Here is a 19,692-nt window from a genome sequence, read left to right as displayed (position 1 = left end):
GGACCTCTCCTCCATGAACTGATCTAATCCTTTTTTGAACCCAGTCATACTTTTGGCCTTCATAACATCCCCTGGCAACATGTTCCACAGGTTGACTGTGCTTTGTGTGATATACTTCCTGGTTTGTTTTAAACCTGCTGCCTATTCATTTCATGGGGTGACCCCTGATTCTTGTGTTATGCGAAGGGGTAAAACCACTTCCCTATTCACTTTCTCCACCCCCTTCATGATTTTATAAACCTCTATCATATCCCCCACCCTCCGCCATCTCTTATCTCCGATGACCAGGCCCAGTTTTTTTAATCTCTTTGTCTAGAAGCTGTTCCTCACCCCTGTATAATTTTTGTTGGCCTTCTTTGTACCTTTTCCAATTCAACTCTCTCTCTTTTGAGATGGGGCGACCACAGCTTTATTCAAGATGTGGGCGTACGATGGATTTATAGTGTGGCATTATGATATTTTTTGTCTTATTATCTATCCCTTTCCTAGTGGTTCATAACACTGTTCGCTTTTTTGACAGCTGCTGCACATTGAACAGATGTTTTCAGAGACTATCCACAATGCCGCCAAGATCTCTTTCTTGAGTAGAAACAGCTAATTTAGACCCATCATTTTTTATGAAGGTTAAAATTCATGTTTCCGTTTAAAAATTCATGTTTAAAAACCACCTGTGATGAAATGAAAGAGGAAAAGGGCCTTTTAATGTAAAGTGCCATTTATTTTTTTTTCCATGATGAAAATAGTTAAAAAAAATTGCACCAACAAAATGCTCAATACACTTTCTCCTTCACCTCCAAAACCAAGCGCAAAAGCAAAACAAAAATATCCTAAAGCTTTTGAATAGTAGAACTCCCTACATTTTTCATTTAAATAAGAGGCAAAAAAGAGACACCCCCCCACCCCAGAGCCTCATGGTTCATATACATGACCAAAAAACAGTACATAGTCATTCAGAGAACATGATCTCACCATTTCCATTAGAATTTTTTTTTTAATTAACCCAAACACTTTGTATAATACATTCAGTCCTCAAGAGTTACCAGATTTGATGGAATATAAGTGCACTCTAGGAAAAAAAAATTAATGGGTTGTTGGAAAACATACAACTGCCACTCAGGGATGATGCTTCAGATTCTTGCTCTCAAATCTTTGCTAGCTAGCAGACAAGTCTTCCCTCGGGCTATTAAACTCTACCCATTTTCTTCCTGCTATATAAATATTACGGGCCGCTGTGGCAAATGGACAGAGAGAGGCATATTAGAGTGAAATCTGAAGCCTGCAGCATAAGCTTTGGTTTGGAGCAGCCATGGAACCTGTTTCCACTTCTTCTGGACATCAGGAGATTGTAAAAGCTTTGCAGAGGTTCCCCCGAACAGTGAGAGATCCACATCCTTCCAGCTCTCTCGGCTGCTTTTCTGCATTAATGTCCTAGTGGTCTGATTAACTAGAACCCAGGCATGAGAGCACCTGATAATCTGATCAAATAGGGTAACTCTGGGGTAAAAATAAAGGCCTTCAAAAATGTAAAAATGACATCAGTGCTTGAGCCACTGGTACTATTTGAAAAAATAAGCACAATCCACTATATTTGTGTGTGTGTGTGTGTTTTTTTTAAACACCCAGCATATCTGAACCACAATCAGCAGCATGAAATGCATCTATGGGTAGGGAGGGAATCCCTCCACCCCTCGTTAAATTATTACACTGTCAACGTGCTAGTTGAAAGACTTTACTCAACACTGGCTGGCACCTTGCCCTTCATCAAGGGGGTGAAACCGACACCATACAGACACGGCAGGTGCTTCATGAGTGATCAGGTTCCGCCCGACACCCTTTCCTTTTCAGGTAGATTCGATATATTCCCCAGTGGAACGCGGTTACAGGAGAACATATGCGTTTTGGGGGAGGGGCACTGATATGTCTGCTGCTACCCAACGGGACTGTCCATTAGAAAGCGGCGGTGGCCATGCTTTCCAAGCCTCATAAATCACGCGCCCCCCTGCCCCTTCCCCGAATTTACAAGTTCACAATTGACCTTTGCAGCCACCGTGGTCTGGCTCAGGTTGTTCCTTTAACAGCAGCACAAGAATGCTAGGGCTGAGGACGCCAACAGGCCTCTGCCCCTTAAGCCAAGACATCCTGCTTTAGGGGACCTGACGAAGACGAGATTTCTAGACTCTAGCCAAATGGAACTCGCACATCAGAGACCCCCACACACACCCCCTCCCAAAGCCAAGAGGGCAAGGGAATGAGTCATTCCTATGGCTTGTATTTCTACAGCAAGCACAAGAAAGGGTATATTTAAAAATAAAATAAAAAATAAAAGGCTCTTTGAAGAGACCCTGTCCATGTGATCCATGCAGGCTATCTTCCCACCTCATGAGACTCAACTGTTACAGCAGAACAAGGCCCTTCCTGGCTCCCGTAACTGCAAGGTACGTACCTATCATTCCCTAAACTAGAGAGGTAGCTTGAGAGAAGCGAGATTCCACCAAAGGTGAGCAGGCCCTTCCGGTTAACTATTGTTTAACCTCTTATTCCTTTCCCTCAAGGAAATGAAGAACCGGATCCCCCCTGAGAGAGGAGATAAATACACTCGGCGAATTCCACACACGCTACCGCCGGTCACACAAAACAAGCGAGGCCCAGTAGTCCCAAAAGAGGCTTCCTCAGACTTCCTGTCTGGATCAGCAGGAGCAAACAGCTACCTCAGTTAGTCACTTTCACTTCGCCAGCCGGGTCTCCCTGCCCAGAGAGTCTACAGGAAAACGTTTCTGAGAACCAGGCAGCTCATGGGGAAAGGCCGTGGGGTCAGGGCCAGACTCTACTCCCAGCTCGGCAGCAGAAAAGAGAGTGTACGACTGGTGTCCCCCTTCTAGGGACCATTATGGAGATCTTCATGGTTCAGAGATTGCCAGCAGGACTGTCGTTAGATGAAGCACGTTTGGAGTTACCACTCCACCTATCACAATTATGGAACTATGCCGCACAGGGATTTGTACTGGCCTTCGGCAGGGAACGCCGAGCAATGAGGAAAGGCTAAAACTGGACAGGACTCCTAACTACCGGAGCTGAAGACGGAGGGGGCCCGGGAAAGGTGCTGCAATGGTGCAGGCAGCTCTACGTAACAGTTCAGCCACCACGTGATGGCATCCTTACCTATCAGAAGAGCGAAGAGACGTGCACCATGTCTGGGTGGCTTGGACAAGTCTTTCCCCTACCCAAGGAGCATGTACCATCAAACTGGTAGGGGGGAGATTTTGCCCAGGCAAAGAGGACAGTTTAAGCCACCCAGCTCCCATTAATGCCAATAGGAGTTAGGCACCTAATGGTCCTGGGGGAAGTCTCCCCCAGAGACTTGATTGCTTTTGGCTAGTTATGTCACAAAACTAGTTCCGATGTGTGGTTTCCTTCCTCCAGTGGCCTTGTACAGCATCTCGCCAGCTGGTCACGAGACGGCTGGAGTCACAGTTACCTCGCCCTGGTCTTCTGCCTTACGTGGTTGTCTGAAGGCTCAGCTGAATGTACAGTTACACAGTTAAAAACCAGCCACTCTAACACAGTGAGACCAAGCAGGGGAGGGGAGGGGAGAGAATGACCTTAGAAAGACTAGGTATATTCCGTAGGAGATCACAGGTTTGAAACCCTCTGGTAGGAGCTGGGGGGAAAAACATCAGTGCTGGAGGAAAAACAAAACAAAACTCAACAATCCTGACCACTAGCAGGCAGCGTGGAGACCATTTCAAACAGGGAAAGAACCCTGGGTGGAAATCTGCTGTTTGGCTTCCTGTAGGATTTGAGGCATCTCACCCATCCTCTCCTTGCCTCTCCAAAGAACGTTTCTAAAAACACTTGCATCCGCCACAGCCCTTGTGGGAGATGGTTCTCGCCGGACTGTGGAGCAGCACAGAAAACGGGCAAAGAATCAGCTACGCCCTGAGAGCCTTTGGAGTTTGCACCACACTCCTGGGTTGCTGCTCGATCAGCCTTGTCAGTGCCGTGAGTAGATCCGAAGGAAGATCAGGACTTTTCTTCCCTGGGCCAGTTGCTAGGGATTCCATTCCCAACGCAGCATCTCCGCACTGGCGGCAGAACGTGCCGGAGCTGCAGAGAAATGCCCGCTCTCCCTTTGTATCGCCAACTGTCGGGTGCACGACGCAGTCTTCCCTTCAAAGTGTGGCAGGGCAGTAATGCTGCTGCAGCCGCTGGAGGGTACTGTCTCCTCCCTCACAATTCTGGTAGGCCCAAGCTTACCACAAAAAGCTTCTTGCCCTGACCGTCACATTGACTGGAAGAGTAGCCAGTATCGCCCTGCAGTCTGTTATTAATTGGCTCAGACTCCTTTCCCTTTCTTAGCAGGCTAACCGCCCAATGTGGCAATTTAGTAGCCCAAGACGATCACTGAACACGCCGTGCGTGCCTGGAATATACTCGAAAACCCCACGTTTTAAAAGCAGAAACTTTTCCTAGCTACACCTGGAAGAAGATCAGCAGGGAAGGACGTTGGGCTACTAGAAATCAACTTTCCAACACACAGTAATGCAAAAGGACCTCAAAGCTTACATGAAGAAAAACAGGATTCCCTAGTCTGTCCTTTCTCCAGCATCTGGGTTAGGACAGAGCCCTGGCTGGACACAAAGAGGAACAGGACAAGGGGAGCTAAGAAAGGCTTCCCTGTTAAGGAGCTGAGTGTCAAACAGACACAAGAAACGTGGGAGAGAATTTAGTGCTGCTCCTCTTTCCCCAGCTAGGCTAAAAATATTACCCACGAACCGTCTCTTTGTTCTTGCAGTGCCCCTGCTAATTTCCCCAAGCAAGCTCAAGGGGTCTGCTAGTCTCAACACCTTCCCTTCTCCTTCTTGCTCTCTGCCAACACACGTGCAAGAGCTCTACCATCTGGCAACTGTCCCTGCCCTCACCCCAGCCATTCCTCATTGATAGGTTTCTCTGTGTCCAGTGCTACAGCTTTCGACACTAGCTATTTTCAAGCCCCCACCAAAAGGAAGTATACAAAGCACATGATCTCCCCCCCGCCCCCCGCACACACACCAAATTTTTTTTAACCCAAGGGAACAGGTTTCAAAAGAGACAACGTAAGCAGCAGCACATTTCCCAAATGTCAGAAACGTCAAAGACTGAGCCGCGCTTGAACGCAGGCATGAAAAAACAAAACAAAGAAAGCAAGCCCGTTTCTGCTCGTTTGTTGGATGATGGGTATTTCCCAAAATGATGGTGCTTTGCCGTTTTGGGAAGGGGATGGGGGAGGAAGGAGGGCGGTTCTGTCTTCTACTGAAGGGCAGGAAACGGTGACAGACAGGCAGATGTGTGGACACAAGGCCGTTTGCTTTGCCGTCACATGGCGGTGCGGGTGGGGGTGCTGGGCTGGTTGAACCGCAGCGTTTTACATAGCCAACCTGCAAAATCCACCTCTTCCACTTCAGAGCGTTTGATAAAGGCGTGATTCTGAAAGGGGAAAAGACAGAGTAAAGCACATGCATCTCTTTCGTCTATCACAGATCACAAGACACTCCATACTTCCCTACCACAAAGTCCTCGCCCAGTCTACACTGCATACTTACTTCGGTATAACGACAGTGCTCAGGGGTGTGAAAAGTCCACACCCCCTGAGCGACACAGTTATACCAACCGTAACCCCCTGTGTAGGCAGCGCTATGTCCAGGGAGGGCTTCTCCGGCTGACATAGCTACTGCCTCTCGGAGGGGGAGTTATTAATCTGACGGGAGAGCTCTCTCCTGTTGGCTTAGGGCTTATCTCCACTTACCGGGGATTCATGTGCAGCGATCGATCCACCGGGGGTCAATTTAGCAGGTCTAGTGAAGACCCACTAAATCGACTGCCGATCTCTCTCCCGTCTCTCCGGTACTCCACCAGAACGACAAGCATAAGGTAAGTCGACCCCGGCGGTGCAAATGCTGCAAAAGTCGACCTAAGCGACCTCGACTCCAGCTACGTTATTCACACAGCTGGAGTTGCGTAACTTAGGTCAACTTAGCCCCATAGTGTAGACCTGCCCTTAGAGCGCCTTCTCCAGACGCATTAAAACGGTGCAGCTGCGCTGATGTCAATTTGGCAGGCGGCCCTGCCGCCCGAAGTCAGTGTAGGAGGCTCACTCAGACCAGACACGGGACGGTGGCACCCAGTGGCAGGATTCTGGGGCAATTACATACCCTGAAACGGCAGCTGCACTTGGCTGGCTTCAGCAAGCCCCTCTCAGGTCTAATGCTGCCATCTGCGAGCCAGCGCTGATGTAACAAGGGCTTCCCAGGCAGTGCTTTACAGGACGTGAATGGGAGGACGAAGGGCTGCCACAGGGTAATGGCGTCTGCTGCTGCTGCTATACTAGATAAAAGCCCGGAGCTCTGTCTCCCCAAAGCAGTTCTAACCCAATGACGGGGTCTATATCACCCAGTGACTCATCATGTTGCCAACGGTTTGGTCTGACAGATGCTTGTGCTGCAGTGACAGCTTCTTGCTGGAGTCATGCTGTACTGCCAGCACTGTTCTGATGGAGCCGGAGGACCGGCTTGTTCTGTTCCCCAGCCAAGAAAACCAGCTTTTTAGATAGATGTCCAACTAGCTGTGGGGCTGGGTTTTTGGGTTTTCAGACAGTTTATCAGTAGGGGAGGGGTGACAGCCATACTGCTCTCTAATTGGCTGATGCACTGCACAGGACAGAATGAACAGACACTGGAGACAGAGCCCCAGTGAACAAGAAAGCACATGCATCCCCACTGCAACCCAAACGGCAAGCCTCGTGGGAGGACACCTAGCATGGGGAGGATGCAGCTCCAGGTGCATAGGCAGAGCGGTGTGTGGTCTCAGAACTGGCTCAGCAAAGCTCCAGAGCTGCAAATCCTGTACTCCACCCCCCCAGGCAGAGAGCCTTAGATGCAGAACTGACCCAGAGTGGGCAGGATCTGAGAAGCCTGCATCCCAGACTTGTGGGAAGCACAGCTCCCCGCGGGCTGTCACACTGGGAGATGGCATGTAAAGGATCTGCCACTCCACGGAACCGCCAGCCATTGCACCCGGAGGAGGGGGGAGGCAGGTGACGAAGCCCAGAGCAGCAGCTCCAAGAGGTATTGGAGGGTGGGGAGAAGAGCACAGTCTCCCCATATCCCAGTCCACAGCAGCTGAGGAAACCAGTGCACAGCTGGGGAGAGGCTCTGGAGCTTAACAGGGAAAACTGATCTCCCAAACCGCCTGGGAAGACATGGACATTTCTCTGACAGAAACTACTGTTTTCCTTCCAAAAGACTTCTCTGAGGAACCATATGCCTGCGCTGGGCGTGGTTAGCAGGATGGGCTGCAGGACCTACGTGTATTGGGCCCGGTTCTGGAAGACTGTAAATGCATCAATCTGACTGGCATCTTCCTGAAGCTTTTCCCTCACCTCCCACTCAGTTCAGCCTTAATGTCGCTTTGGAGCTTCCAGTGTCTCAAGAGGAGGAAACCAAACCCAATTGCATCTGCATCTGGTAAAGGAATGGAGGAAAACCCCCACCCACGATGCAAGGCCGAGGCCCGAGCTGCCCAACAGTACAAAACAACTTGCAGCTCCCCACTTACCATCAGCATCTTCAGATCTGCCCGTTCTGCTGGATTTTTAATTAAGCTGAGAACAGAAGAAAAGGCAGGAAAGATCTGTCAGACCCCTCTTGTGAAAAGCTGCTTATTTGGCCAGGAGGGCTACCCAGCCTGGTGTCTGGTTTATTTGGAAGCTAGAGAATCCTGCCTTCAGCAGACCTAGACCTGGTCACTTCTATCACAACTCTAAAAGTGGCTTTATGGACCCACCGCTGAGGGACACCCTCCAAGTCTATCCTAGCAGATTCCTGGAGAGCGGGACTCCCTTGAACAGTCAGACCTCAATATCAGCTCTATCCAGGTTCTCATGCCGCACCACAGTATCCATGCACTTACCAAACCCTGCAGCAGGCTTAGGAGATAAGCATCATAGAAAAACTTCAGGGAAACCTGATTCTCAAGGAAGAGTCTAGCAGAGGTTGCTGCTAAACCACTCCCACCCTCATTTGAAAATAAAGATGAGAGTGTAAGTTTCCGGCAGTGACCAGCCATTTTAGGTGCCCAATTTGAAACACCAGAAAGACACCTCATTTTGAGATGGAGCTGCTGTTCTACAATTCTGAAAATCAGGCTTCTTCAAGGAGTTTCAAGTTGGGCACCCAAAAATTGAGGGGAGGGATAGCTCAGTGGTTTGAGCATTGGCCTGCTAAACCCAGGGTTGTGAGCTCAATCCTTGAGGGGGCCCATTTAGGGAACTGGGGTAAAAATCTGTCTGGGGATTGGTCCTGCTTTGAGCAGGAGGTTGGACTAGATACCTCCTGAGGTCCCTTCCAACCCTGATATTCTATGATTCAAAGTCATTAGTCACTGTGGAAAATTTAGGCCTATAAAGCTGCAAAAGATCAACCCATATCTGAGTCTGAAGTGCATCCATGAACCAAAGCAAAGCTGGCAGGTCTCAGTTGTCATGATGTTGCCTCTTTAGGTGTATCTAATATGCGGGCTGACAGCATCCCTTAATGTTGAAAATTAGCACTGTAACGTCTAAATACAACCAACCCCTCCTTCCCAAGTACACAGTCTACATTAATTACAGGTTCTTCTGAACATGAGTCTTAAGCAAAGGTAGCTAAGCTGGCAGTGTCATCAGAGCACGAAGCCCCAAACAAGGCAAATCCAACTGAAGAAAAACAATCCCTTCTAAGTGAGGAGAAGGCAAGAGATTAAGAGAGAAGATCTCATGCTCCTAGAAAACATTCTAGGCAAGCTTCCTCGGGGTGAGTGTTTGGAAGGATACCACATCATGGAGAAGGCTGTCAATAAACCAGCATCGGCTGCAGCGTTTATCTAGGCATCCTCCAAAAGTCTTATTATAAATACAAAGAAAGACTGGAGGACTGGATGACTCAAGTGACCAACCCACACTGGTAGCAACTCCAAGCCATTACCCAACAGCCATTTTTGTAGCCTATATGAAATGGGCCGGTGGTCTTAGTAAAACAAGCACCCACCTAGGAGCTCACAGGGATCACAGATTGAATGGATCACAAGGACTGACCGAGGGTGGTCCCTCCAGGTCAGAGTGGAGGCACATTGGCTGGGACACATGGGAAAACGTGTGCTGCCACCTTGTTATGGGATGGAAAGTTTCAATCTCTAGGGCTGCCGAACCAGCCCCGGGCACAGCCTTTCTGTTCACTTGCAGAAAGAGAGCCTTACCATTTATTTACAAACTCCTGGAAGTCTTGCGTGAAAACTCCATTCGGCAGCTTAGGAGGAGGCTGGGAAAAGAAGCAGAAGGGTTTTCTGCATCAATGGGTCAGGAAGAAGCACAGTCCCTGAAAAGCTGCAGCCCGAAGCCCTGACTGTTCATACGTGTTTCCCTTTAAACCTCAGAACCGTTGCTTCCCTTTACAGTCACTAGCCTCCCATCAGTGCATATCTTCTGCCAGCTCTACCATTCAAGGCCTTCGAAGGAAAGCCTTGCTGCCCCCTCCCCCTCCACCCGAGGTAAAGCACTGCCATTTGGCTAGGTGCACAGGGGAAGCAGAGCTGCCTACTTTTGAAGCATTAGGTATTAGCTGCTGCCAAAAGGTTGGAGTTCAACCTCCCAGATCAGTGTTCGGATAAGACACAGCAAATCCCACATACCTGAAACCCTACAGCAGACGGAACTAACTCAACAGGTACAACTGCGGTTAGGTAACGACTCATCATGTCACCTTACAGGGGAAGCTGCTCCTCCCACAGACTAGTCCTGCCTCCGTACTGGGACATGCTCAATTTAAGACCCCAGATTGTAATTTATCTTAAGGTTTTTTTAAAAAAAGAGACCAGGCGTTCGCCCCAGGCTGAGAACACTGGGGTGATCTGGCTCCTAGCAGAGGGATGGTTTATCCTTCACAGGTCTATGGAGGAGTTTGTTCTAAATGGCTGATTACTGAACAAATAGTTCATTAACCCTCAGGGCTCCCCTTTCTACTCTTCTCACAGTTCCTTCAAAGATATTAGAAGCCCTTGTCTGCAGGGTCTTATTCCAGAGCTAGAGTAGCCTTTAATACCAAGAGACAGGAAGAACAAATGGGAGAGACGGGAAGGGACCCAATACAAATAGAGTGAGTAGGAGAGAAGGAGATTTTAGTGAAGCTTTCAGTTCTTGTTACCCCTTTAACTGATGAGCAAATGAAGATTTTCGATCTATTCTGAGTCCAGAGACTCCAAAAGACTCCAGCAAACAGAGGGAAAGGGGATGAAAGGTGATTTCAAATACCAACCTCATTAACAATATAGTCCAGCAGTTCGAAGATGGCCATTGCAGGCCGACTGTCCATTCCGTGGCCTGTGTAGTTAAGAGGACAAAGGCAGAGTAAGAAACTGCACAGGGACGAAGGTAACAGAACCTGCACAGTGGAGTTCAGACTCTGATGGAAGCAAAAGCAAGACAATGGGGATGGATTTTTTTTTTTTAAAAGCTCGTTTTGAGCTTTATGGTTTCAACCTCTGCTACCAAATCCCTGATCCATTTAATAGCTGGGAGCATTTGGGAAGCACAAGATCATATAGCTTGGAGGGCTGGAAGTGGACCAAGAAGCCTTTTGCCTTTAGATCAGCAGTTCAAATCCAGCCACTCAACCATTACCATCTAATGGCTGTTCAGAAGCCTACATGAGATGAACTTGGTGGCCTCAGTCCAACTCCCAAATACACCACAACTGGCACGTATTTGGCCCCTTGGGGATCAGTCTAATCAGAGACCAAGGAGCAAATGGGCTGCTGAAACTGAACTAGCCTTTACCCCAGGCCAGGATTCAGGCACGCTAGCAGGAAGCTTGCTCTGCCGATACAAATGCTGCACCTGACCCGTGGGTAACAGCACTTGCCTCCAGGGCTGTCGCTTCTCACCAACAAAGTTAGTCAGCAAAGCAATATCACGTTGCTAGAGAGACAAATTTCCAACTCAAGTTCTGCACAGTTAGGCCAAGATTTTCCAATGCTTCTGTGGGCCCAACTTGACACTCCTTAAAGGGACCTGATTTTCAAAGGGCTAAACACCAGGCCTCTGAAAATCAGGCTCCTTTCAAAGCATCTCAAGTCGAGCACCCCAAATCACTAGTCATTTTGGAACATCCTGGCCTTCATGTGTGTGCTGCCTTTATGGGAGACTGATTTTACACACGTATTTTGTAAAAACCAGAGAAGCAAGTTAGTGCTGGTTCTGCTTCCAGTGTTTAGGTATAGGCCAGTCTTCTGCAGAACACATTCCCATTAGAACCCTTAGGTATTTGCCTCGCTTCAACTGTCCAAATGCAGAGAAATGATGAAAGCCAATGAATGGTCCTGGCTTGTTTCATACTTCTAACCCAGCCCATAAACCAAAAACCATCCCAGCAGACAGGTGTCAATTTCGGCCCCTACCACTGACAGGGCGCCCTGGGGGTCTGGGCCGCGGTGAGATGCTGTGAGGTTCTCCCTCTGCCCCATCGACCATGGGACGGCCAAATATCGCTTCCAGTTCCTTGGAGTCTGGTGGGGGGATTGGGTACCTTCCGATAGACAGCTCCACCAGGGAGAGACCCATGCTCCAGATGTCGGACTGAACTGAGTAATGAGTGCCCTGCAACCGCTCAGGCTGTAATGAAAAGTCACAGAGGTGCCTCAGTCAAACTGTACTTCCCAACAGAAGAGAGGTCACTACATGGAAGAGACTCCATTGACTGGAAGTAATTTGTGGCTATGGCACGTTACTGCAGAGAAACTCCGCCTCATACGGAAGGATACAAAACACTCCCCACTAATTATACATTTAAATGAAATAGACACGACTACCTCTCCGCCCCCCACCCCCCACACCCAGGCTAAAGTGGCTCTTTCTTAGTGCATTTTTTCTGTTTCAAGGCTGAATTGCTGCGGGGACAGGCTGTTTATAAAGAAGACTGTGTGAGTTTCCAAACTAGAATCCTCTGAGGCCCTGCAACTCTTGACACCAGCAGGAAACATTAATATGCTCAGAGGAAATATGGGGGGCCGGGGGGATTTCTTCTACCTAGAAAGGTGATGTCCACAGAATGTGTAGTGCAGGTTTTATACACTTAAATGCTACTTGAGTGCAGCTCTTCTTTAAGTTCTGCTATGGCCAGAAGAGTGACTGGCACCATGGGGTTATTTTCTCAGTGTATTCAGATCTAGTTTACTCAGTATACACGTAAAAAAAAACCCTGCCCCATACTACAAACTCCCAAATAGAATCTGAAAACCGAGCTGGGTTTTCTGCTTCTTACATCACTGCAGAACCAACAGGAGTCACAGCTGCCAGTAGAGATATGACTCAAAAAATCACACAGAGCTGAGGGACTGAGAAAGAAGAGGAGGGTTTTTGGGTTTTTTTCAGTCTCTGTCCTAACTATAACTGCACTTGAAGAGGAACAGTGCCCAAAATACAAAGAAGTTCAGAGTGAAGGACACAAGTGCAGGCTGACAGCACCCCTAAGAACCCACATCTTTGTTCCTAGCCGTCAAGCTGGGGAGATGAACACTATACGCCGCCCCACTGAGGCGAACAAGCTAAGGACCAAGTGCTAGCACAGATTTAGAGTTTTGTAATTATCCTGGTCAGTAAATCTCCTGCTAATGAAAGCAAAGGACGCTGGCTAGAATGGGAGTTGTGCAAGTTTTCACAGACACATAAGTGTCAATATGCAACAATTCCACTGCAGATAGAGAAGTTACATTGCCCCCAGACTGTGTGGATAGAAAGAGAAAGCCCAACAGCATCTAATGATTAAAGGAACTTCAACTCAGACATCTCACCTCTATCTGAAGTTCAAGTGCAACTCTAAGCCCACAAATATTGGCAGGGGAACTCAGGAGCACATATAGGACTTCAAACTACTTTTAACTCTTTTTTGAAACGGACTCGTTTTAAGGTTGATGGCATTCCTTTAAAAGGCGCAGATTTATGTAAGTGCACTTAAGTGTTCTTTGTACATCTACAAAATAAATCAGGCTGGAGACAGAAGTGAAGTGAGGTTTTGATCTAGCCCTCAATGATTTGTCCATATATTACAACTACCTCTCTGGTTGGCCAGGTTGCTAGTTTCGACATAGAAGGGTGTAACAGCAGGATACTACAGGCCAGGCTAAGAGATCCTGGTGGAGTTGTGAGTGATCCTGGACACTATGCTAACGCTCTGTCAGTGGTAAATCCCTCTCCCTTGTAGAATACATCTAAAGGTTTGCATAAGAATAAAGGGGCTTACAGACATGTAGGATCGAGTCCCCACAAAGGAGTTTGCCATGGAGTCAATGAGCTGACCGCTAACCCCAAAGTCACATAGCTTTATCTCTCCCCGGGAATTGACCAGGATGTTAGAAGGTTTCACATCTGAGAATAGAAAAGAGAGAGAGAGAGATAAAAAATGTATGCGCAATGCTAGGTAAGAACAATCCAGGTCTCTGGTTGTCATGAGAAGCTATTTTTAGATTCTCCCCTCTCACCTCTGTGCATGATCTGATGCTTCTCTCTTAGATAGGCCAAACCTCGCAGAACCTAGAAGAAAACCAAAGGACAGAAAGAGGTATAAGCTGGGAAGGAAACGTCTTTCCCTTTGGAGAGAGAAATCCTGCACAGCCTTAAGATCCTGTAATACTGCAACATCACCAGTAAAGCCTCCCTGTAGCAACTAAGGGCTTCAGCTTTAGGAAGTAACCGACACACAGCCGAGCAAATGTTGGCTGCACTTTAGATCCACTCTGCTTAAGGAGATAAAACTTTCAGACAATTGAAAATCCCACAGTGTTAGATATGAAGTCACTGGTTCACTGGCTCGATGGAAGCTTTCCATGAGGCTCCTACACCAGTTTCTACCCTCCCACCTGGGGCTGCAGCAAATAATCTGAAATATACTAACTTCCCAGCTCATATGGTTATTCTTTTGACTCCTAGTTGATGATACAATAACAATATGCGCGGTGGAGGGAAAACCTGGGCTTGCAACTTGAATTAGTAGGTCTATCTACCAACAGGAAATTGTGCTCCAGCTCCAAGGAAATAAGAGAGTCCCAGGGTACAGAATGGATTTCAGGAAGGGTTGGAAAACAGACGGGCAAAGGGTCTAGACTCAGATGGTATTTGCTCCCAGTACACCCTGAGAGACAGTAAGTTCTGATAAGACCAAGTAGCAAGTGTGAAAAGTTGGGATGGGGGTGGCAGGTAATAGGCAGCTGTATAAGACAAAGCCCCAAATACGGGGGCTGTCCCTATAATATTAGGACATCTGGCCACCCTAGTTCTGAAAGCCTGAAGCCTCTCCTCTTCCCTTTGGGTTTTGAGTGAGCTCTGGGAGAGGGATACTCACCGCTATGCTGACTTTTCCCAAGATCTCCTCAGGAATCCTTTTGGCTTCTTTCAACACTTGATCCAGAGAGCCTCCATCCTAAATCCAGAGCAGAGAAGTTAACTGAGCACTGGCAGGAAAATAAAATAAGATCAATGGTCTGAAAAATGTTTCCCAGCTCTAGGCTCCACATTTACATACCTATGAGGACTGAGCAGTGCAACACATTTGGGTTCACTAGTCAGTAACACGAGATCAGACTGTTCACAGATTAAGGAAGATCTCTCGGGTAATCACCACAGATGGGTGTTCCGAGGATACGCCCATCTCTGGCTAAGCACTTCATGATTAAACTTTGCTATCATAGGAAATGCCATTTTAATGGCATCGTCTAACAAATTAGTGTCACAGGCTTTCTGCCCTGTTTCCCCTACACACTCCTGTCAATGCAAAGGCAGCGCTGGCTGCACCAATGCGGAGGGGATACAACACGCCCTCCCCGCCAGATACAGCGGAAGACGCACACGGCAGTTCAGTGAATTCTGTTCAGTGGAGGGTTTGCAACATTTCCTCTTGGCTGGACCCCAAAAACCACCACTTCCGCTTTCCAGAAAGTCTATTTCTCTGTATTTTAGCCGCCCAAGTAGGGCTGTGCAGCTCCTAGACAGAGTCTGATGTCCCAGCTCCACCACCCACGCCCTGAGTAACAAGCCTTTGCTGTCAGAAAAAACTCTAGTATCACATACGCCTTTGCATCTACAACCCAGAGGGATCTGCCCATGATACAGCACTGGAGAGCAGCAGCTTAAAAGGAGGGAGTTTAGGCTCACCATGTGCTCCATGCAGATGCTGATCTCTCCATCGCTGTAGAACGCTCCATAGAAACCCACAATGTATGGAGAGTTACACTCGTGTAGGACCTGCAGCTCTCGGATAATTTGATTACGAATGGCGGGTTTAATTTCTAAATGAATCAGCTGCAAAGAGAGAAAAATCAAACAACAGAATCAAGGAGCAGCTACAAGAACATACAGCTGTAGCCTGGAAGGGAAGGGAGACGCAGAAGAGGGGTTTGAAAGAGCCCCACTTTGTCCTGTGCTGGTGAGAGCTGTTCGCCCTATGCTTACCAAACTACTCTTGATTTCTGCATCCTGCACAGAATGCTAGGGAGCACACTAGTCACCCCCAGGCTGACAATACAGGGTACAGTGCAGAAAACCAATGTAGCAAGCTGGGTGCAGAGACGACACCCAACATAGTAAATGTTTATCACAAAAAAAGCCATCTCTACAGGCACTATAAAGGGTGTTTGAATCCCAAAGTAACCAAAGAACTAAAACCTGATCACTAAGAGGGAGTTGTTTGAAAGTTGAGGAGCAGATGCATTATTCCTTGGGCTCCATGTAGGACCAGTTTATCGATGTGCAAGGAATACCTCGCAGAAAGGGAAGCTGTAGCCGCTAGAAAAATCAAGTCACTCTCAAACAATAGTGATCGCCATTACATGCTTCAGAGTCTCCTGGGACTTCTATCATTCTACATGGGGAGACAGGGAAGGTTTGGACCAACAACGTACAGCCCTAATGCTCAAAATCTCAAACCAGGCTCTGAACACAGGTTTCCATCAGTTTTCACATACACAGCATCTTGCTGACACCCTTCCAGCTCCAGTACTCCCAAGCTAGATGCTACTGTGGAAGGCTATACAGATACTGCTTTCCAGGGGAAGCCAATCAGTGGGACATATTGGCTCATCAGACCCATAGAATTTTACCTGTTGCTTTTAAAATTCATCCCTATAAGATAAGAGACCAGAGTTTCAAGTTAAGTCACACCATGGATCTGAACAACCGACAGAAATCTTACGTGTTCTCTCACGGAAGGTTAGCCCTTTTTTTTTTTTTTGGATAGGCAGGTAAATTATTTATTTCCATTATTAGGTATCATTAAGTGGATGAATAAATTGTGTGTCTGGGACAGTAAGTTTTCGCGACAAACTCACAAGGCTCCTCACAGAACTATACTAGCATTAACAAACATATTAAGTTGGAGGTTGAGAAAGGACGTCTCAAGGCACAGGGATCTCTGGGACTTTGTTGCTGAGTCTGATCTAATTAATAGCAAGTGGCAAACAGTCCAGGAATCACTTTAACTGACCTGTCCTCTGCACTTCTTTCTGCAGGTTCTGCCATACTTTCTCTCTCCTTGTTAGCTACACCTCGCCCCTGAAAACTGTACAACTTTCCCACAAACCTCATCCAATTTAGTTGAGTTAAGAGCTGCTCTAATGCAAAGATAAAGCATGAACGTGCTCTAAACAGTACATAGGGTTTGTCATAGTACAACTCATGTTCCATGGGCTAATACTGAAGAAGGGGACAGAAGACTGGATTTCTCAGAGAATTAATTATGGAAGAATCTCATCTTTGTGCCACTGTGTCAAATCCAGCTCAGGTCAACAGTGGCAGAAAGTCAGGATCAACTGATGACTGGTGGCTCATGCATAAAGAGTTTGAGAAACTTCAATCCATTTGCTAGTATCCATATCCCAAGAGTCACCGTTGCTGGTAGTTTCAGCATAAAGGACAAGGAGCCTAAACTCTCTTCTCACCCCAAGGGGGGATGCTCCAGGTCAGGGTTGAAGCACAGAGAAAAGAACAGTGCTGCTGCCTGGGTAATGCCTGATCTAAGGATACCTAGGAAACTTGGTCTCCAGGGTTCATAATCAGGCACCTTTTACCAGTATGGAATTCATTTAAGGAAGCAGAAGGGTTAGGATGGGCAAAGTCCAGCTTTTGTACCAGAGTAATCTGCTATTACAACCTCTCTCCTGCGTGACACGATAGGCCAACACGAGCACAAGAAGGACAATTCACTTGCCACCTCTTTTACCTTTCGTGCCATAATGAGTCCTGAGGGTTTGTGCTGTACTTTGGTGACCACCCCACCGTTGCCAGCTCCCAGCTCGGAGATCCTCTCAAAGTCGTCATCCTTCAGCTCCCCAACCTTGGCTTTCTGGGTGAGGAAAGCCTCTAACCTCTTCTTTTGCTGCTCATCCAATTCCAATTCTTCCAGCTTCTTCTGCAGATCGACCAGGTTTGCCCTGAAGAGAAACAGGAAGGAGCAGGACAAACTGTTAGAGCCGGTTAGGTCTCTGCTAAAGACAGAGAATTTGATGTCCCTTCCTCCAGAGGAGATGGCAAAACTGGAACTCTGGCTGTTTGCTAGCTACACAAACAGCCAAAAGGCCCAGCATAATACAAGTCCCATATATAGTTTATGTTGGACCCCTTCAGCACTGCCGGTGGGGAGAAGGAAGCTAAGAGGAAAACCTTCTCCAAAGCAATGTGTATTCAGATTCAAATCTTTATATGGCAGAAACATAAACAAATGACGCCTTATTACAAAGGCACGAACCCTGGAATGTTACTGATAGGGACATAAGAATTGCCATATTGGAGAAAAATGATGCAACATCTTCCCAGAAGCACAGATCCCTTACAGAGATGCATTTTTTTTACAATCAGCCATTTAAGCGAAACCAGGGGGAATCATTAAACCCTTAAAGGCGCTCCAGCAGCAGTGCTGCTCACTGCCGGGAGAGGAGCAAGCTGTGCCAGCAGCCGCTCCCCTTTCTGAATCCAGGGATACAGCTAGGCAGCCCACTAAGTAACATGAGAGGGACTTTCCATGAAGTCATGCAAATCCCCAGCTTAAAACACTACACCCCTCACCATCCTGCCCAAACACGATGCCTATCTATTATCCAGGCACAATGTGGTATTTATGCTCTGACACCATCTGCCTTTTGGTGCTCCTGTTGGGATATCTTTGGTCAGGAGAAGACTGGATTGTCAGTGTGGTAGGCCCAACGGTGTGGAGCTATTTCCCCTTCGAAATCCATCACAGCCCTTTAATCCACAATTTTAATTCGCCATCCTAAAACGTCTTTTTTTCTGAAGGCGCTTTTTACGATCACCTGCCAACCCTGACACCTAGAGCCCACCCCCTCTTCCCTGGCAATAGCACCCCATCCCCCCAGGTTTGTTTCCTAACTTGACATCCACAGGTAAATGTTTATGGTGAAGAATTGGGCAGAGCTCCAAGCACTTAGGACAGGTGACACTTTATAGTTTGCGAGGGGTTTATGGGGAGTACCTGTAAAGCCCCCAGCATCTCTGAGCCCCCTTTCTCTCTCCAGTCCACCCACCCCCACAGCATGACTACCCCAACATCCCCAGTACCCCCAGCGCCACCTCTCTCACCCCACTCCCACGTCCCCAGCCAGTGTGAGAAGCCCGGCCAGGTGCCTTTGTCTCGGGCGTCCTAACCCCGGCCACCTCCCTGCCCTTCCCTTGGTCCCCTGGGGGCGACCCCTCTCATCGCCCCATTTCCACTTGAGCTCCTGCCCCCACCCCTGCCGTTCCCTCCGAGGGGGGCACCTCCTGCCCCGGCTCCTCCCATGCCCCCTGCCCCACAGAGCCCCACTCACAGTTCCCAGCCCCCCCAGGCTCCCCCCACCTCTCCAGCCCCCCACTCTGGACTCCCCCTCCAGCCTGGCTCCCGTGCCCCACACGCCCCCCAGGCCTGGGTTCCCCCCAGCCCCAGGCCGGGCTCCCCCTCCCCAGCCACCTACTTTGGCCTCCCCCTCCAACCCGGCTTCCCTGCCCCCCGGCCGGGTCCCCCCCCCGCACCCTCTCCGCCCCCCCCGGCCCGGGTCACCCCCCCCCCGCACTCTCTCCGCCCCCTCCCCCCGGGGTCTCCCCGCCCCCCGCACTCACTCGGAGGAGCCGTCCGGGCTCGGGCCCTCGGCGATGGTCGGGGTGATTGTCAGGGCCGGCAGCACCGGCTTCCTCTTGGCCGGCATGGCCGGGCCGGGGCCTCCCTCCTGTCCCGCGGAGCCTAGCGGGGGCCCCGCCGCATGGCCCGGCCCGGGGTCGCCCTACCCCCCGCGGGGCTCGGCGAGCCGCGCTACGCGAGGCCGGGGCTTTGCGGCCTGGCCGGGGAGGGGGCAGCGGAGGCCGGAGGGAGTCAGCGCGCGGGGCCGGGCTGCATCGCAGGCGGGGCCGCACCGGAGCGAGCCAGGCTGGGAGGGGCGGGCGCTCCCGGCAGGCGAGGGGAGGGGAGGCCGCGGGAGTCTCGCGAGAGCGCGCTCCCGGCTGCGAGGCGCGGCGCCGGGCAAGGCAGCGCTCGCCGCGTGCGCGCCAGCGGGGACGCGCAGGGAGAGGGATGGGAAGCGGGAGATGGAGGGATGGGGTGGAGGGATGAGGGGGGAAGGAGAGATGGGGTGGGAGTAGGGTGGGGGATGGGG

The 19,692-nt window shown here is 49.3% G+C and overlaps 1 protein-coding gene across 1 annotated transcript; it reads right to left on the bottom strand.

Annotated features, from left to right (window-relative positions):
- Positions 1-697: 697 nt before the first annotated feature.
- Positions 698-19,465, bottom strand: MAP2K2 (mitogen-activated protein kinase kinase 2). Its single transcript, XM_044998601.1, has 11 exons — positions 19,163-19,465; positions 17,274-17,484; positions 15,212-15,358; positions 14,403-14,480; positions 13,543-13,594; positions 13,305-13,429; positions 11,464-11,677; positions 10,323-10,387; positions 9,268-9,329; positions 7,591-7,636; positions 698-5,463 (listed from the first exon to the last, which is right to left on the bottom strand). Exons 1-11 carry the CDS (start codon positions 19,246-19,248, stop codon positions 5,353-5,355), a joined length of 1,197 nt encoding a protein of 398 aa, XP_044854536.1. The 5' UTR covers positions 19,249-19,465; the 3' UTR covers positions 698-5,352.
- Between the last annotated feature and the right edge of the window lie 227 nt (positions 19,466-19,692).

Source organism: Mauremys mutica, chromosome 24 (assembly GCF_020497125.1).
Source record: "Mauremys mutica isolate MM-2020 ecotype Southern chromosome 24, ASM2049712v1, whole genome shotgun sequence".
Classification (NCBI taxonomy): domain Eukaryota; kingdom Metazoa; phylum Chordata; order Testudines; family Geoemydidae; genus Mauremys; species Mauremys mutica.
Note: the sequence above shows the minus strand (reverse complement) of the source record. Positions and strands in the feature narration are given on the sequence as shown.